The following is a 15,638-nucleotide window of genomic DNA, read 5'->3' as shown; positions in this document are numbered from 1 at the left end:
GCTGGTTCCGGTTCCGCCCCCCGGGCCAAAGCCTTCCAGGTCACCTGCGAGCCTCCGCCCAATGACCTGAAGCGGAGGCGGTGGCGCTCGGGACTGATCTGGGGATCTTGCAGGGAGGGAGGGTGAGGGGCACGCCGCCGTATTGGGGAAGCGAGAAAGGGTGGGCAGAAGAGGGGCGTGGGACTCCTGGGGAGGCGGGGTACGAGGGAGGGGGTCCCGCCACTACCTCGGGGCGCCGGGCTCTGGGTGGGGCAGGGCCCTGGGAGCGTGCGCTCGAGTGAGCCGTGCCTCTGCCGCGCACACCGTACATGCAGTGTGTGTGCGGTGCTGAGCGTCCGGAACCCCACACGTGTCTGTTTACACGTGGTGGGAGAGGGGCTCCCAGGGGCTGAGCCCTGGCCAGGGTGGTGGAGAGGTAGCACCAGAGGGACAAGCTCATCTCTACCATCTCCCCAGATGGCTTCGTGTGCCCCGGACAGCCCGTGTTCCTGCGATTGTTTTGTGTCTGTACCCCCGGCCTCGGCCATCCCAGCGGTGATCTTTGCCAAGAACTCTGACCGGCCCCGGGACGAGGTGCAGGAGGTGGTGTTTGTACCAGCAAGCACGCACGCCCCTGGGAGCCGCCTCCAGGTGGGTTAGGCCTTATGGGAGTGGCAGAGGTGTAGCAGATCCAGACATTCTGCTAAGACCTTGCTCCTCTGCTGCTCACACCCAGAAAACTGCCACAGGTGGTGGAAAGAGCATGACTTTCTAGTCTCCCGAGCTGGACTTAGCCTATTGTTGAACCTCCTCCTCTGTAAAGTGGGAAGAATAAAACCCTTTCTGAGTGGACTCTCCCTTTCTCCTTCCTTACCTGCAGTGCACCTACATTGAGGTGGAGCAGGTGCCAAAGACTCACGCTGTCATCCTGAGCCGCCCTTCTTGGCTGTGGGGGGCGGAGATGGGCGCCAATGAACATGGTGTCTGTATTGGCAATGAGGCAGTGTGGACCAAGGAGCCGGTTGGAGAGGGGGAAGCGCTGCTGGGCATGGATCTGCTCAGGTGGGGACCCTGCCCTCCCTCATCTGGAGTCTGAGAGCTGAGTACTGACTCAGGCCATCCTCCCCTCCTCCAAGCCAGGTTCCCAAGGGCCTCCAGCTTTTTGTCCCCATTGCCATCACCAGAGAGGCTGCCCTTGCTTCTCCCTTCTCCTGGTCCCACCTCCAGTCCGGTAAGGAGCTCCCAAATGTGGCCACTTCTGTGCCTCTCCTGGTCCCAAAACAGGGCAGTGGTTTCAAATTTCTTTTTTCAATAGAAGTGCTTTCCCTCCACCACCACCCCCCCAAATGAAATTTCATATGGAGTCCCATTTTAAAAAACCAATAAAGGCAGAGCAGCTCTGGTTGAAGAGAGGCTGGGGGACTCAGTGAACTTCTTCTCTGAGACTGTTTCAGGCCTCTTCATGGGACCCTCAGAGCAGAGCTTGAAAACCACTGGCCTAACTGTGCTTAATACAATTACCGTTAGCAGATTGTTTATGTGACTTGGGCCTCTCCGGGCTCCTTCTGTTCACTGGAACTTCTGTCTCCAGCTGCTGACACCTTATTGCCCTTCTGTTCCCTGCACCTCTCTTCATACCAGGCTGGCTTTAGAACGGAGCAGCTCTGCCCTGGAGGCCTTGCGTGTGATCACGGGCTTGCTGGAGAGCTACGGGCAAGGGGGCAGCTGCCGGGAGGACCCCACGCCGTTCTGCTACCACAACACTTTCCTGCTGGCTGATCGGACTGAGGCATGGGTGCTGGAGACAGCAGGCAGGCTGTGGGCTGCACAGAGGATCCAGGGTGAGAGCCTGACCCTGGGGCTTGCCTCCTTGAGGTGTCCCTTTTTGTCAGCCTTGGGAGCAGGTGGGATGGATGCAGGGCAGGGTGGATCCAGGTGCAAGCCTCTTGGATAGGAGGCACACCCAAGGAGGTAGGAGATGAGCCCACTGGGGGGACTTTTCTCCCCCCTCCCTTCACTTGCTTAGGTCCTCTTGTGCTCTAGCCTCTTGTGCCGCTTCCTCTGGGGTGCCTTCCTGGACTCCCTGGCAGTCAGGTTTCCCCCTTCTAGGCAAGCAGGTGCCTCCTCATTGCACTCATCACAGCTGTGAACTCACATTTATTTCTGTGATCCTTTTGTCTGTCTGCCTCCCCGTGAGGGCAGGGCTGATCTCTTCCCCACCATGGTTTGGGCACCTGGCACAGCATAGGTGCTTAGTGATCAATGAGCCACCCCCCCCCACCTCCTCCACAGAGGGGGCCCGCAACATCTCCAACCAGCTGAGCATCGGCACCGACATCTCGGCCGAACACCCGGAGCTGCGGACCCATGCCCTGGCCCAGGGCTGGTGGGGTGGGCAGCGCCCTTTTGACTTCGCTCAGGTCTTCTCTCTGACCCGGCAGCCTGTGCGCATGGAGGCGGCCAAAGCCCGCTTCCAGGCCGGGCGGGAGCTGCTGCGGCAGGAGCAAGGTCAGTGAGGGGAGGTGGCAGGGAGGGCCGCAGTGGGGCTGCCTTCTCTCCTCCCCCACGGCTCTGGCCCAAGGCCAGGGTCCCCCCTTCTGCCGCGGCGGCCCCTCAGCCTGTGCTCCTTCGCAGGGGGCCTCACGGCGGAGGTGATGATGAGCATCCTCAGGAACAAGGAGAGTGGCATCTGCATGGACTCTGGAGGCTTTCGCACCACGGCCAGCATGGTGTCCATCCTGCCCCAGGATCCCACACAGCCCTGCGTCCACTTCCTCACTGCCACACCGGACCCATCCCGGTAACACAAATGAGGCTGGGGAAGGCAGAGGGCCAGGCAGGGGACCTGCGGGGATGTGACAGCCTCTGCTCGTTCCATCTCTGTCCCATCAGGTCAGTGTTCAAACCGTTCATCTTTGGGGCAGGGGCGGCCCAAGTCCCCCAGGTGCTGTCCCCCACTTTTGGAGCACAGGACCCTGTTCGGACCCAGCCCCGATTCCAGACTCAAGTGGATCGCCGGCACACCCTCTACCGTGGACACCAGGTGGCCTTGGGGCTGATGGAGAGTGACCAGGTAACCCCCAGGGAACGGGTTACTCTGGGGGCATGATGCACTTCTCGCACCCCCAATTGGGACTCTGGAAATATGAGGGGACCTGGCAGTTGGGGAGAGACTCTAGAGCTGGGGAGAGGAGTCTGCCTTCAGAGCTAGCTGCCCAGGAGAATGTCTGGTACCCTGTCCTTTCTCCCGCTTGTGGGGGGAGGCAGGTATCTTCCCTCTATCTGGAGGGAAGCCTGTCCCGGGGACTCATGTCCACCTTTCCTGGGCAGGATCAGGGGCAGCAGCTCCGGCAGAAGCAGCGGGATCTGGAGCAAGAAGGCCTGGAGGCTGCACGGGGGCTGCTGTCCGGGGAGTGGGCTCCACCTGCAGAGAAGCTGGGTGCCCTCTTCCAGGCCTTTGTGGAGAGGGAGAGCCACGTATATGCCTGAGTACCACGGCTCCTTCTGGGCTAGGGTGTGCACAGGACCCCTGGGGTAGGGTAGTAGGATCAGCACAAGCCTTTCACTCCCCTCAGCCTCGTTCTGGGCAGCCAGCTCGGCCTTTGCCCAAATAAAGTACGTTATTTTCCTGGTCAGTGGACTTGATCCCAGGTGTAGCGGCGGTGGGAGAGTCAAATGAGGGCGAAGGGCAGCCCTGAGCTGACTACAAGGCCTCTGGTTGTCTTGCTGGGCAGCACAGTCTTCTCACTTGGGTGATCGGGAACAGATGGAGAAAGTTGTGGAAGGAGCCCTTGAGGAGAGGTGGCCTCCCCAGGAGTGTGAGTGGGTGTGCACAAGAGTTCATGCCTGGCATAATATGGGGCTACTCTTTAGGGAGAATTAGAACCACGGGTTTTTGGTCCCTGGCTTGAACCTTGGAAGGGCTCCCTAAGAGTGGCAGTGAGATGTGGCCTCTGTAAGATGGCATCTTCCACAAGGTGATGCCCACTCAGTACCCAGGAAGCCAGGTGGGGACCCGAGGTGCGCCAATTCTTGAGGTCGTTCCCAAAAGGTCAGAAACTTGTTCTTTAGAATCAGGTCCTGTATTTCTGTGACTCCCCCTGCCTTGACTGCTTGCTTCCCTTGATATGCTTCCAATGACATAAAAGACATATTTGGGGCCTGGAAACATTTTACTGAGATAGGTTTCTGCCACAGGTGAGGGGTCAGAGAAGGAGGGGAGGCCCCACTTCATGCCCTGTTCTTCCCCATCCCTTGTTCCCCTGGTACTGCTGATAAGGCTAGGCTGTATGTACTTCATTTCTTGATTCTCTTGGTCACAGTTTTGTTTGTGCCAGGGGCCCCAGCCAGAGAGGCCTTAGGGACTAGGGCTGCTCTGGTCCCCTTCTTTGCCTGAGTGATGCTTTGCTGGCTGGAAACCAGCGGGCAGAGTTTCCTGGTGGCAGAGGTAGCTTGTGACAAGGAAGTGGGCTTGGGGGATGTCTCCTTCCTTTGCCTGGGAGTGACAGAAGGACTGCTGTCCCTTGCCATGGGCTCCCCAGGCAGCTGGGGGAGGTCAGTGAGGGCGGGCTTTGTCTCCATCCTCAGAAGGTGCTCGGTCAGGGCTGCCTGCTGCCTGCGCTCCTTGTGTCTGCTCATCTCCTGCTCTAGCTCCTTGAGGAAGCCTGTGAGGGACCAAGGCAGCGGATAGTAATGGAGGCCCAGGCTTGGCAGGAAGGCCCCTGGAAGGGAGGTCTCTGGTCCCCTGGGCAAACTAACCCTCTGCTGTCCCTCATGGGGAGGGGTTCGGGGTTGGGGGCTGAGGGCTGGAGGTGGGGAAGGACAAGTCACTCGCATGCCAGCTTGTCCTGGCTGCACTGTCCTTTTCTGGCCCAGATGCTGATCTGGGCTTGGGGCTGCCTCCCTAGCTGCCACAGCCATCTTAGCTTCCCCAGTGGCACACAGGCCAGAGCTGAGTTCTAGGGAGGGTGCAAGTCTGGGAAAGCAGGGCCACCTCGCTCTGTGCAGAATGGGCTGCTCAGCTCTGGGAACTCCTCATCCTCATCGCCTGAGGCTTCATCTTCCTCATCCAAGGTCCAGCGCTCTACCACAGGCTGCTTGTCCAGGTCCAGGAGCAATGGCAGGGCTTCTGTCACCAGCTCCCTGCAGTGTGGAAAGAGCAGAGGCCACCCAGGAGAGCACCCATGAGTGAGGAGCCTGGGAGGATGTGCAGACACAAGCCACAGCAACCACATTGGGAGGGGTGGTGTTCATGAGCTGGGAGATAGGGGTGCAGTCAGCCCCAGAGAGCTAAGTGTTGGCTTCATGTGGACCCCTGGGGGTGATGTGAGCTGGGGTGGTGGAGGAGGAGGTGCCGTGGATGGTGATCCCAGGTGTGCAGGCCGAGAGGGACCCATGTGGAGTTAAGAGGGGGAGCTCAGCCATCACCCCTTTTCTTCTCACCCTTAGGTCCTCCTCACCTGTACCCATCCTGGTTGGTGCAGCTGTTTCCAGTCAGGTTGAGGATGAGAAGGCTCTGGGGGAACTCATCTGCATGCACCAGAGAGGGGGAGGAAAGTACCATATCCACCTTCTGGCCCAAAGCCACTGCCTCTTTGTACAGTCTCTCCAGACTCCCAGAGGCTGTGCTGCCAATGCAAGCATAGGGATATGGTGGCAGAGAGGGGGGGAGGCTTATCCCGTGAGCCAGGGCCAGGGCATTCTTACCCAGCTTCAGTGTTTCTATCAGGTTCTCAGAAAGGTCCAGAAACTGGAGATGTGGGAGGTCACGGAGGTTTTCCACCTGCTTGATTTGGTTTCCTGCCAGAGACAGGAAGCTGCAGGGGGAGGGAGGGGCACAGAGACAGAGCTGAATCACAGAACTACCAGAGGAAGGGAGGAGGGCACCAGGTACCCGGCAACCCTGGTTAAGCAGCCTGATGACAAGTGGGGACACATAGCCTCCCAGGTGAGGGAAGCAGAGTGAGGCTTGCTGCATCCTCAGCGGACAAGACATTAGGTTAGGAGAGGTCTGAACCAGTTCTCTGGGGGCATTACCAGGTTTCCCTCCCTACCCCCTACCCCAGGCCTGAGCCCTGACACCACATACCGCAAAGAGGGGATACAGGCCAGGTTCTCAATTCGCTGGATCTTATTCTGCAGAAAGCAAAAGAGTTAGGGAAACCGAGTAGACCATGTCTACTTGCGCAGCTGGAGAGATGGCACTTTGGGAATGACCATCCTGCTCCCTGAACTGGTTCTCACCACCTGGGGATGATCTACTTTTTCTCGTGGATGATAAAGGGTATAAACTTGGGGTTAGCTAAACTTCATTTAAGTATACCGTGCTCACCCCACAGCTGAAGAAGGACCTAGAAATCAAGAAAGAAGCCAAGGGGCCATGGGGAAATACAAAAGGCCTTGGTGGTGGCTTATGCACACACGGGGAGTAATGAATATATATTATTTTGATTTGTGAAGTTTCTGTGGGGAAAAGTTAAAGGAGCTGGGTATATTCAATGTGGAGGAGACTGAAAATCAGCCAGTCAACCAGCACCACCAAACAATCTTCAAGATTATGAAGGATGCAGAGGAATCTTCTGGTTCCCTCTTCCACTTCTTCAAAACAGGAAATGGGCTCGAGCTATATAATGCAAGAGATTTAGGGTAGACACCAAAAAGAACTTCGAGACCAAGAGAAGTGTCTGACAGTGATTCAAGAGCATTCTCAGAATCTCTTTCGGGAAGATAGGTTTTTCAATTCAAGAGAATTCCTGATTCATCTGGGAACAGTTACTTTCTTTCTTTTTTTCTTTAAGACTTTATTTTTAAGTAATCTCTACACCCAACATGGAGCTTGAATTTACAAACCCAAGATCAAGAGTCACATGCTCCACAGATGAGCCAGCTGGGTGCCCTATCTGGGAAAAGTTTCAATGAATGTCTGCCTACCTGAACGCCTGGGAATGGGCAAGATGACCTGATTGGTTGCTTTCAGAATTAAACAGACTAAGGGGGGAAAGGGCAGGAGGCAAGAAGTTACCGCTTGCAGATAAAGGCTGTGAAGTTTCTGCAGGCCCTCGAGGTTCCCAATAGTGGTAATCCCCTCCCGGTCCAGGCGGACAGTCTGCAGTTCAGCAAGAGTGTGAAACCTGGAAGAACGGCCAGCAGATGTTTTAACACAGCGCCACTTCTGTGGCATCTCTGCAGGGAAGATGGGGTGGGGGGAGGTGTTTCAAGCTAAGTGGCTTTGATGGTATGTCAGGAACAATTTCTTGGTTCATGTGGCAGTGTCCAGCTCATGAACTGGGTTGACCTGGAGACCTGGATCTTGGTCAGTAGCACTGAGATGGATCAGAGGGTGAGAGGAGTAGGGCCCTTCAGGGAAATGGGTGATAAGCAGCTTATGGGTTCCTGGAGAGACTCAGAGGCAAGGAAAGCCTTCGTTGGGCCAGCGCAGATGGTGGAAGCAGGGGCCAGGGAAGATAAGACAATCTCTGCAGGAGGATCCTTCCTCATTTCCCTTTGAGTGGCCCATGGAAGGAAAAGCACTTGTTCCATTCACTCATTCATTAATTCCACAACATTTAATAAGTGCCCACTAGAGACAAATGAGTGTCCCTGCCCATCAGTGTTAGGGAAGCAGGCAAAACATACATAAATTCATTCATTCATTTATGTTTTTATTTATTTATTTGAGAGAGAGAGAGAGAGAGAAAGGACGAGCAGAGGGAAGAGGCAGAGGGAAAGGAAGAAGCAGGCTCCCCACTGAACAGGGATCCCGATGCAGGGTTCAATCCCAGGACCCTGGAGTCGTGCCCTGTGCCAAAGACAGACGCTCAACTAACTGAGCCACCCAGGCACCCATAATTTTATTTTTTATTTTTATTTTTTAAAAGATTTTATTTATTCATCACACACACACACACACACACACACACACACACACAGAGGCAGAGACACAGGCAGTGGGAGAAGCAGGCTCCACACAGGGAGCCCCATGCGGGACTCGATCCCAGGTCTCCAGGATCACGCCCTGGGCCGAAGGCGGCACTAAACTGCTGAGCCACCCGGGCTGCCCTAATTTTATTTTTTTAAAGAGTGAGTCAATATATTTGCAAATAACATATCTGATAAAAATACTGTACCATAGCATACAAGTGATTCAAAATTCAGTAATACCATTGCAAATAATACACAAATGATATATTCATATTATTGCTTAGATATAAAACCAAGAAAAATAAAAGCACATGTTCATACAAAGCATTAGACTTTTCTAATAATGTCCCTAGTAGCTTTACTTCCAACAGTGTAAAACTAGAAACAATCCAAATATTCATCAACACTATGGTATAGCCATATGGTTCAATCTTACTCATCAGTAAGGCATTCATTATTAATATATCAGGCCAAACATTTACAACAAGTGGATGACAGACACAAATACAAGGCACTAAGGGAGTACATGGACTGTGCAGTGAGTCCTGAATAGGGGAACAGGCAATGCTTCCTGGAGGAGATGACCTATAAGTAGGAGTTAGCCAGGAAGGGGAGAAGGGGAAGAGGAGAAGCATTTCAAGCAGAAGGAAATAAGGATGAAAAGGGAGCAGGCGTCGACTCATGCTAAGGCATTTGGATTTTATTCTGGAAGTACTAGAGAGGCAAGGAAGGCTCTATCAGGGAGTGCCCAATCAGATTTGTCATTTAAAAGGATTGCTTTGGCAACAGTATGGTGAGTCTCCACTGAGGGCAGGGAGACTAATTAAAAGTTAGTTGAAAAAAAAAAAAGTTTGTTGAAAGGTGATGGCTTAAGGGCTTCATTTAAGGCAGTTGAGTGGGCACGGTAAAAAGAATAATGTTTAAGGAGGCAGAATCAATTGGATATTACCACTGATTGGATGCGTGGAGTAAGTAAAGAGAGGGACGAAGATGAGTTGACAACCAGTACAGCTCAGGGGTCTGGTCATCCTGTTTCAATCGTCCAGCACCCCTTTCTTACCCCCCGGGCACTCACATCTTCTCCGACAGATCCTCATCCTCAGGGAAGGCCAAGTTCCTCTTAGTGATAAGGGCTTCGGTAATGCACACGCTCCCTTCCTCTGGACTCTGGGCAAGCTTAGCTGTGAACAGATTGGTCCGATTGTTCCATTTCCTTATTCTTGGAAGCCTGACCCTACCGTTATCCAACTGTTCTACCCGTCACCCAGTCCCCTACTCACCTCCGGGCATGATCTAAAGGCTACTGGCCTGGCACAGGAAGAGAACTAAGGGAAGCCAACCAACTTGAACCACCTCGGGGATGGCGGAACTCAGGATGGTAGCAGGCGAGAGAAGCTCGGAGACTCGAGGGACGAGGGGAGGTGGCTAATTCAGAGCCAATTAATGAGGTGGGGTAGAAGACAAAAGTAAATCGAGGCGGGAGCTCTAGAGTGTTTTGAGGGGTGCGAAGGGGTTTGCAAACCTGGCGGATTGTGGGTAGAGAGAGTGGCGGGTGCGGATGGAGAGGAAAGAGCCGAGCTCAACGGGTAGAGCGTCGTTGCTAGGAGACTGGACGCCAGGTCGGGCGCCGGGGCCGGCGGGCTCAGCGCATGCGGATTACTGCTCCGGCCGGCCGCTTCCGGCCCCGGGACTTCCCACAATCCTTAGCTCCCTCTGTCTCTCCCGGCTCCCGTCCGTCCCTCCGGTGGCGATGGCTGCGGCCGTGGCTGGGATGCTGCGAGGGGGTCTCCTGCCCCAGGCGGGTAAGGAGCGGCCCAGGTCCTCACGGCGCGTTCCGGCCAGTGCTCTTTAGTTCTCCCCCGTCCTCCACTACTGATCCCCTCCCGTAATCTCGTACTCCAGACTGCTCCCGGTGACTCCTGGCCCCGCCAGACTGCTGGCCTCCTCCCTCCGTCTCATTCCCTGTGGCTGCAGACGCTAGTAGTAAGAGCAGCGCGGCAACAACGTCTGCGACGACCGCAGTATTTCTTCCCTCCGCCCGAGTCCCCATTCCTTCTCTGGGCTTTTATAATCCACCACCCAGCTCTTGCTCACCTCCAGTTCCCTTTGCTTGAACCACTGCCCGCCGCGATCTTGGCGCTCTGCCACCTTTTTCCGGTCTCAGCACCAAAGTCCCCGCTCAGGCCTGCCCTGGCCACATTCTGCAAAGCAGCTTTCCCCTGTTAAATCTGTATTTTGCATCCGTTTATGGACCCCTCTTCACCTTTCACAATCGGTAATTTTGCATTTGTCTATGTATTGTCTCCTCTGTTAGACTTCAAACTCGGTAAGGACAGAACCATGTTCATTCAGCATAGCCAGCAGGTGGCGTGGTGCTTGGCCTTAGGCATGCAATAGACATTGTTTAATGAATAATTTTGAGCACAGAATACAGGCCAGGCACAGTGACAGATGATTTAGTATTATCTCATTTAAATCTTAAAGCACCTCGAGAAGAGGTGCTCCTCTTTAGAGTCGAAGAAATTCAATTTTCAATGAGTGACCGGTCAAGGTCACAGCTAGTAAGTGACTGAAGAGAGATTACACTCTTGTTCCATCTGTGGGGTGCCTGGGTGGTTCATTCGGTTAAGCATCGGGCTCTTGGTTTCAGCTCAGGTCATGAGATCAGGGTCGTGAGATTGAGCCCTGCATAGGGCTCTTTGCTGTTGAGCTTGGAGCCTGCTTGGCATTCTCTCCCTCTCCCTCTGTCTCTACCCTGCTTTCGCTCTCTCTCTCTCTCTCTCTCTCTCTCATTAAAAAAAAAAAAAATCTGGTTCCATCCGATCCAAAGCCTGTGTTCTTAACTTAGGTGTTGTGGCTGCTGGCAGTAAAACCTCTCCCCCCAGCAAACCTCCGTGCTCTCTATTAAAGCCACCTTCTAGCTGCACTTTTCCCTGAGATCCCATCCCAATCTTGGGAAGGGCCGGAAGTGGGAAATGCTAGTGTGGGTCCTTTTGTTGAAGATGTAGGGGTCATTTAGGCTTACAGCTTTCAAGTGGCTCCCTTGTCTTCTGAGGGGTGCTCTCCACCAATGTCTGTAAACAAGAACTGAGGGAAAAGAGGCTTGTTTGGGGGAGTTGTGAGGGCTTCAAATCATAGGAGAAGGCTTTAGAGCAGTGGTTTTCAGACTTCAGCATGCATCTGGAACACCTGGAGGGCTTATTAGAACCGCTGTTTGTTGGTCCTCCCCTCTCCCCCCCCCCCCCCCCACCCCAGTGCTTCTGATTCAGTACGTCTGGGACAGGCCCTGAGAACTTGTAGTTCCCTTTTTTTTTTTTTTTTAAAGATTTTATTTATTTATTCATGAGAGATACACACAGAGAGAGGCAGAGGGAGAAGCAGGCGCCTCACAATGAACCTGATGTGGAACTCAATCCCTAGACCCAGGATCACGCCCTGGGCTGAAGGCAGATGCCCAACCACTGAGCCCCCCAGGCATCCTGAGAACTTGTATTTCTAACAAGTTCCCTGATGATGCTGATGTCACTGGCTGGTGGCAGCAGCACATCTTGAAAACCACTGGCTTAGACCAGGGGTTGGCATACTGTGGCAGGACTGGTCACCGTGTTTTATAAATAAAATTTTATCGGAATATAGCCACATTTACTTGGTTCATATTGTCTGTGATTGCTTTCATGATACAATGGCACAGTTGAGTAGTGACAGACTGTATGGTTCTCAAATTAAAATATTTACTATTTGGCCATTTAAGAAAAAATACGCTCACCCCCCCCCCTTTTTAATGTGTTCAAAAGTACTTTCTTCTTCATTCTCATCTTTTTTCCACATCTCTGTGCATAAAGAAGAGCTGGAGAAATGGAAGCCTCAAAGGAGCAAGCAATTGACCTAAGGTCACCCATTAAAGAGAAGACAAGTTTGGGGAATTTAGGATTCCTGGTAGATAATTTCTTGTCCCACTCTCTTGTCGCATCTAGCTCTATGAGCCATAGTTGTCTTGCCCAGAGGTGGGCTTTTTCTCCACCTGAAGCTGCCTGAGGACTCCCAGAGGCTGCACGTCACAATGTTGCCATTTCCTCTCCCAGGCCGGCTGCCCACCCTCCAGACTGTCCGCTATGGCTCCAAGGCTGTTACCCGCCATCGTCGTGTGATGCACTTTGAACGGCAGAAGCTGATGGCTCTGACTGAGTATATCCCCCCTAAACCTGCTGTTAACCCAAGATGCTTACCGAGTCCTCCCAGTCCCCCACAGGAGGTAAGGAGGAGACTGCCTGTCCTTGGTGCCTGGATGGTGGATTTAAGTGATCTGGTCTCTGTAGCCATAATGAAGTGGCTCTCCAGGACACAGCCCTCCACATCATTACTTCCCCTCTTTACCTTGTGTGCCAGATGCATTAAAATGAAATGTGTACTTGATTCTGCTTGGCATTTTGGGTTCTGTGGATCGGATGGACCTCCTGGATTTCCATTATTCTTTACTTGTCTCCAAAAATTGTGTAAAAGCTCTCCAAGCAGGTGGGGATAGGGGAGAGTATCTCTCCTGTCTTGAAAGGACTTGAAGCTTGTATGTTTTCCTAGAGGAATGGTGTGAGGTTTTTTTTGTCCTAAGAAATAACAGAAAGAATTTGTACCTTTATGCTCATGGTCAGGCCCACAAGCTGTGAACTTTGAGAAACACTGTCTTCAGAAAATGAATTCTTGTTCCTCGGTTCTGAATTATAACTGTGAAAGAGTTATCTTGTATTTATAATTGGGAAAATTATTCAACATGAGTATAGTGTCAGAGGGATAAAGTGATATTTACGTCATTATTGTCACATAATGTTGACTGGGTCAGACTGGTGACCTGGTCAAGGGGACGAGCTTTGTCAGGTCTGACACCACTGCTCTAAAGACCGTGGTCATCTGGTAAAAATGAAGGATGGGGTGGAATTTGTAGCCTTTCTTGAAAGGCAGGGCCCCCTCTCTCCTCCAGCACACCAATCTTTCCCACATTTGGGCACTGCAGGGAGCCCCAGCATCCGTGCCCCAGGGGGACAGAAAGACAAGGAGAAGGGTGGTATCTGTCCCCTTAATCATCCCTCTCTTCCCGGTCTCAGGAGACAGGCCTCATCCGGCTCCTCCGTCGGGAGATAGATGAGGTTTTCCGAGAGAACCGAATGATAGCTGTGTGTCAGAATGTGGCCCTGAGTGCAGAGGACAAGCTTCTCATCCGGCACCGGCTGCGGAAGCACAAGATCTTGATGAAGATCTTCCCCAACCAGGTAGGGAGCAGCCCTCTGATGCGGGTGCCCTATTCCCCCGCCCTCACCAACTCAGACCCCAGGGTCCCTCCCCAGAGAGGGTGCGTTTGACCTTTCCCACCCCTTCCCCACCACAAGCAACCCTACAGTCTGGTGCCTAAACTGTGGTTGGGGCCCGAGGAGACTTGTCGGTTTGCACCCTCATCCTGATGTGGCCTGTGATTGGGGTTGGCAGCCCTTCCTCCCACTCATCCACAGGAAGCCCTCTTTTCTGCTGTTTCAGGTTCTGAAGCCCTTCCTAGAGGATTCCAAGTACCAAAACCTGCTGCCCCTGTTTGTGGGGCACAACTTGCTGCTGGTCAGTGAGGAGCCCAAGGTCAAGGAGATGGTGCGAATCTTGAAGAGTGTCCCTTTCCTGCCACTGCTAGGTGAGCAAGCACCCCTGCGGGTTGAGGATGGGGGTGAAAGGGAGTGGGTGCCACAGCAGCCTCATGCCATCTGCTAGGTACATGTGGGTAAAACTGGACATTCTTGGGGGGACATCCTCTAATGGATAGGGCCTGAGTTACTAGCACCATTTGTCAAGGGCTGCCAGGTGTCACTCTGGAACCTGTGTTGGCTCACTACCCTGCATCTGTCTTTTCTTCCTTCTTTCCTTCCTTCCTTTCTCCCTCCTTCCTATCTTTCCTTTCATTTATTTTAGGGAGAGAGAGAATCCAGGCAGGGAGAGGGAGTAGGAGGAGAGAAGCAGACTCTGTGCTGAATAGGGAGCCCTGTGAGGGGCTTAGTTTCACCATCCTGAAGCCATCACCTGAGCCCAAACCAAGAGTTGGGACACTTAACTGACTGAGCCACCCAGGCGCTCTGGTCCTGCATCATTTCTGCAGTAGGGGGAAGAAAAGGGAAGGCAGAGAGAGGGCTCTGGAGGGAGAGGAAGTTCAGAACCTTGAGTCTAGCAATGGGGTATGGAACGCCGCACAGATGAAGATACTTAAATAGCCCAGGTAAAGGGCACTGATGGGTGAACAACGTTTTCCAGACTCCCCTGATGCTAGGAATCCCCAGGGATGATTCTTCTATAGAGAAGACTGGTTTCATAGGGAGTCTCCGTGGGCCCCCCACACCCCACTACACACATGCTCTGCAGTTCTTTAGGAAAGTTTAGGAAACCCCGACTTAGTGGGATTTGGGCCAGCTGAATGTCTTATGTGAGAGTTTTCTGGGGAACAGTTAGGAAGGAAGGGAGTTGGGCAGGGCAGGAGTGGGAACCAGATTTGGGGGAAGGCTGAGGGGTGCAGAAGAGCAACAGAACATGCATTGGAACATTGGGTTGGGATGTTGTCTTTAGAGGAGAAAGGCTCCAGCTGACCCTGTGTTCTTCCAGGTGGCTGCATCGATGACACCATCGTTAGCAGGCAGGGCTTCATCAACTATTCCCAGCTTCCCAGCCTGGCCCTGGCACAGGGGGAACTGGTAGGAGGACTCACCTTCCGTATGGCCCAGACCCACCTCTTGCTTCAGCACCAGCCCTTCCAACTGACTGCCCTGCTGGATCAGTACATCAGACAGCAACAGGAGGGGGACTCCGTCACGCCAGCCAGCGAGCAACCTGCCTCTCCTGACCCTGTTCCGAACTCCTAGCCAGCCTGTTGCACCCAGCCTGCCTGCCCATAAACATGCTGTACTCCTGTTGGCTGTGCCAACATCTGGCAGAGATACAGAGGGAAGTGTGGGGAGTGGCACTTGTTACCTGACTTCACTGACCACAACTTCCTCAGATGCAGAGCCACCTGGGGTTGCAGAGACACTCCATTTCCAAATGGAGGCTCTTAATCACTGTCTTTGTCCCTAGTTTTCCCAACCTGAGACCTAACAGGAGTGGGGTTTTGGCTCTCCAGGCCCAGGGCAGAGAAGCTGAACAGAGATTGTCTTCTGCCTCCAGGCCCACAGTCCTTTGTCACATGTGTCTCCCAGCCTATCCCCTTGTGGATCTGATGTGCTGGAATAGCTCACCCAAGTCATTGTGCTAAGAGTGGCATCTGTTGAGAGCCTGCTGTGCCGGGCTGCGTGCTTACCACTTTACGCACATCAGTTCTTCTACTTCTCACCATGCAACCATATCACCCCCATTTTACAGAAGGCTAAAGGGTGGAAAAGTTCAATAGTCTACCCAAGGTCCTGCAGCTAATAGGAGGCTGAACAGGGACTTGAGCCAGGCTCTCTGCTCTGAAGACCAGGCCCTGGATTTCTGCCCTAGAACTTCCTCATTAGGGTTCTGTGTGTGCTGGAAGGTTAATTCTCCGCCGTTGGGGTGTGTCATGTTATGGAAAGGTTGGGAGTACTGCTTTCTGATAAAATGGAATGCATTTTACTTAGTCTGTTCTGCTGTTTGCAAGCTTATCCTCCCTGTAGACTTATTCTCAGGGCCCCCTCTGATTCTCACTTCCCCTCCTAGAAAATCCTTCCTCTTTCTGTGTCCGAGGTCTCTTATCTCTCTGG

At 53.3% G+C, this 15,638-nt stretch overlaps 3 protein-coding genes across 5 annotated transcripts; 2 read left to right on the top strand and 1 right to left on the bottom strand.

Moving 5' to 3' along the window:
- Positions 1-3,614, top strand: SCRN2 (secernin 2). 2 transcript variants are annotated; one of them, XM_038547523.1, is made up of 8 exons: positions 1-122; positions 457-630; positions 860-1,041; positions 1,621-1,820; positions 2,272-2,487; positions 2,614-2,779; positions 2,872-3,052; positions 3,310-3,614. In XM_038547523.1, exons 2-8 carry the CDS (start codon positions 457-459, stop codon positions 3,466-3,468), a joined length of 1,278 nt encoding a protein of 425 aa, XP_038403451.1. In that variant the 5' UTR covers positions 1-122; the 3' UTR covers positions 3,469-3,614. The 2 variants fall into 2 exon arrangements, with proteins under 2 accessions (XP_038403451.1, XP_038403452.1); XM_038547524.1 differs by having other exon boundaries at positions 22-160.
- A 518-nt stretch (positions 3,615-4,132) lies between these two features.
- LRRC46 (leucine rich repeat containing 46) lies at positions 4,133-9,553 on the bottom strand. The gene is made up of 8 exons (XM_038547525.1): positions 9,180-9,553; positions 8,975-9,080; positions 7,001-7,109; positions 6,068-6,114; positions 5,686-5,795; positions 5,439-5,508; positions 4,973-5,121; positions 4,133-4,643 (listed from the first exon to the last, which is right to left on the bottom strand). Exons 1-8 carry the CDS (start codon positions 9,187-9,189, stop codon positions 4,276-4,278), a joined length of 969 nt encoding a protein of 322 aa, XP_038403453.1. The 5' UTR covers positions 9,190-9,553; the 3' UTR covers positions 4,133-4,275.
- A 24-nt stretch (positions 9,554-9,577) lies between these two features.
- Positions 9,578-15,510, top strand: MRPL10 (mitochondrial ribosomal protein L10). Of its 2 annotated transcripts, none has more exons than XM_038547527.1 (5): positions 9,578-9,701; positions 11,982-12,151; positions 12,996-13,160; positions 13,423-13,567; positions 14,524-15,510. In XM_038547527.1, the coding sequence occupies exons 1-5, from the start codon at positions 9,650-9,652 to the stop codon at positions 14,778-14,780; spliced, it is 789 nt and encodes a 262-aa protein (XP_038403455.1). In that variant the 5' UTR covers positions 9,578-9,649; the 3' UTR covers positions 14,781-15,510. The 2 variants fall into 2 exon arrangements, with proteins under 2 accessions (XP_038403455.1, XP_038403456.1); XM_038547528.1 differs by lacking the exon at positions 9,578-9,701 and adding an exon at positions 9,807-10,174.
- The last annotated feature ends 128 nt before the right edge of the window (positions 15,511-15,638 follow it).

The sequence above is a fragment of the Canis lupus genome, chromosome 9 (assembly GCF_011100685.1).
Source record: "Canis lupus familiaris isolate Mischka breed German Shepherd chromosome 9, alternate assembly UU_Cfam_GSD_1.0, whole genome shotgun sequence".
Classification (NCBI taxonomy): Eukaryota; Metazoa; Chordata; class Mammalia; order Carnivora; family Canidae; genus Canis; species Canis lupus.
The sequence above is the reverse complement of the archived record's forward strand: the minus strand, read 5'-3'. Positions and strand labels throughout refer to the sequence as shown.

Excerpts from the sequence above, each read along its gene's own strand:
- SCRN2 (XM_038547523.1), top strand. The coding sequence starts at position 457 with ATGGCTTCGTGTGCCCCGGACAGCCCGTGTTCCTGCGATTGTTTTGTG. Across the intron at positions 631-859 it reads CCCCTGGGAGCCGCCTCCAG|TGCACCTACATTGAGGTGGA; the intron begins GTGGGTTAGGCC and ends CCTTACCTGCAG. Across the intron at positions 1,042-1,620 it reads CTGGGCATGGATCTGCTCAG|GCTGGCTTTAGAACGGAGCA; the intron begins GTGGGGACCCTG and ends TCTTCATACCAG.
- LRRC46 (XM_038547525.1), bottom strand. Across the intron at positions 7,110-8,974 it reads GAGGATCTGTCGGAGAAGAT|GTTTCACACTCTTGCTGAAC; the intron begins GTGAGTGCCCGG and ends CCGTTCTTCCAG. Across the intron at positions 4,644-4,972 it reads CCCATTCTGCACAGAGCGAG|GCTTCCTCAAGGAGCTAGAG; the intron begins GTGGCCCTGCTT and ends GGTCCCTCACAG.
- MRPL10 (XM_038547527.1), top strand. The coding sequence starts at position 9,650 with ATGGCTGCGGCCGTGGCTGGGATGCTGCGAGGGGGTCTCCTGCCCCAG. Across the intron at positions 9,702-11,981 it reads GGGTCTCCTGCCCCAGGCGG|GCCGGCTGCCCACCCTCCAG; the intron begins GTAAGGAGCGGC and ends TTCCTCTCCCAG. Across the intron at positions 12,152-12,995 it reads CTCCCAGTCCCCCACAGGAG|GAGACAGGCCTCATCCGGCT; the intron begins GTAAGGAGGAGA and ends TCCCGGTCTCAG.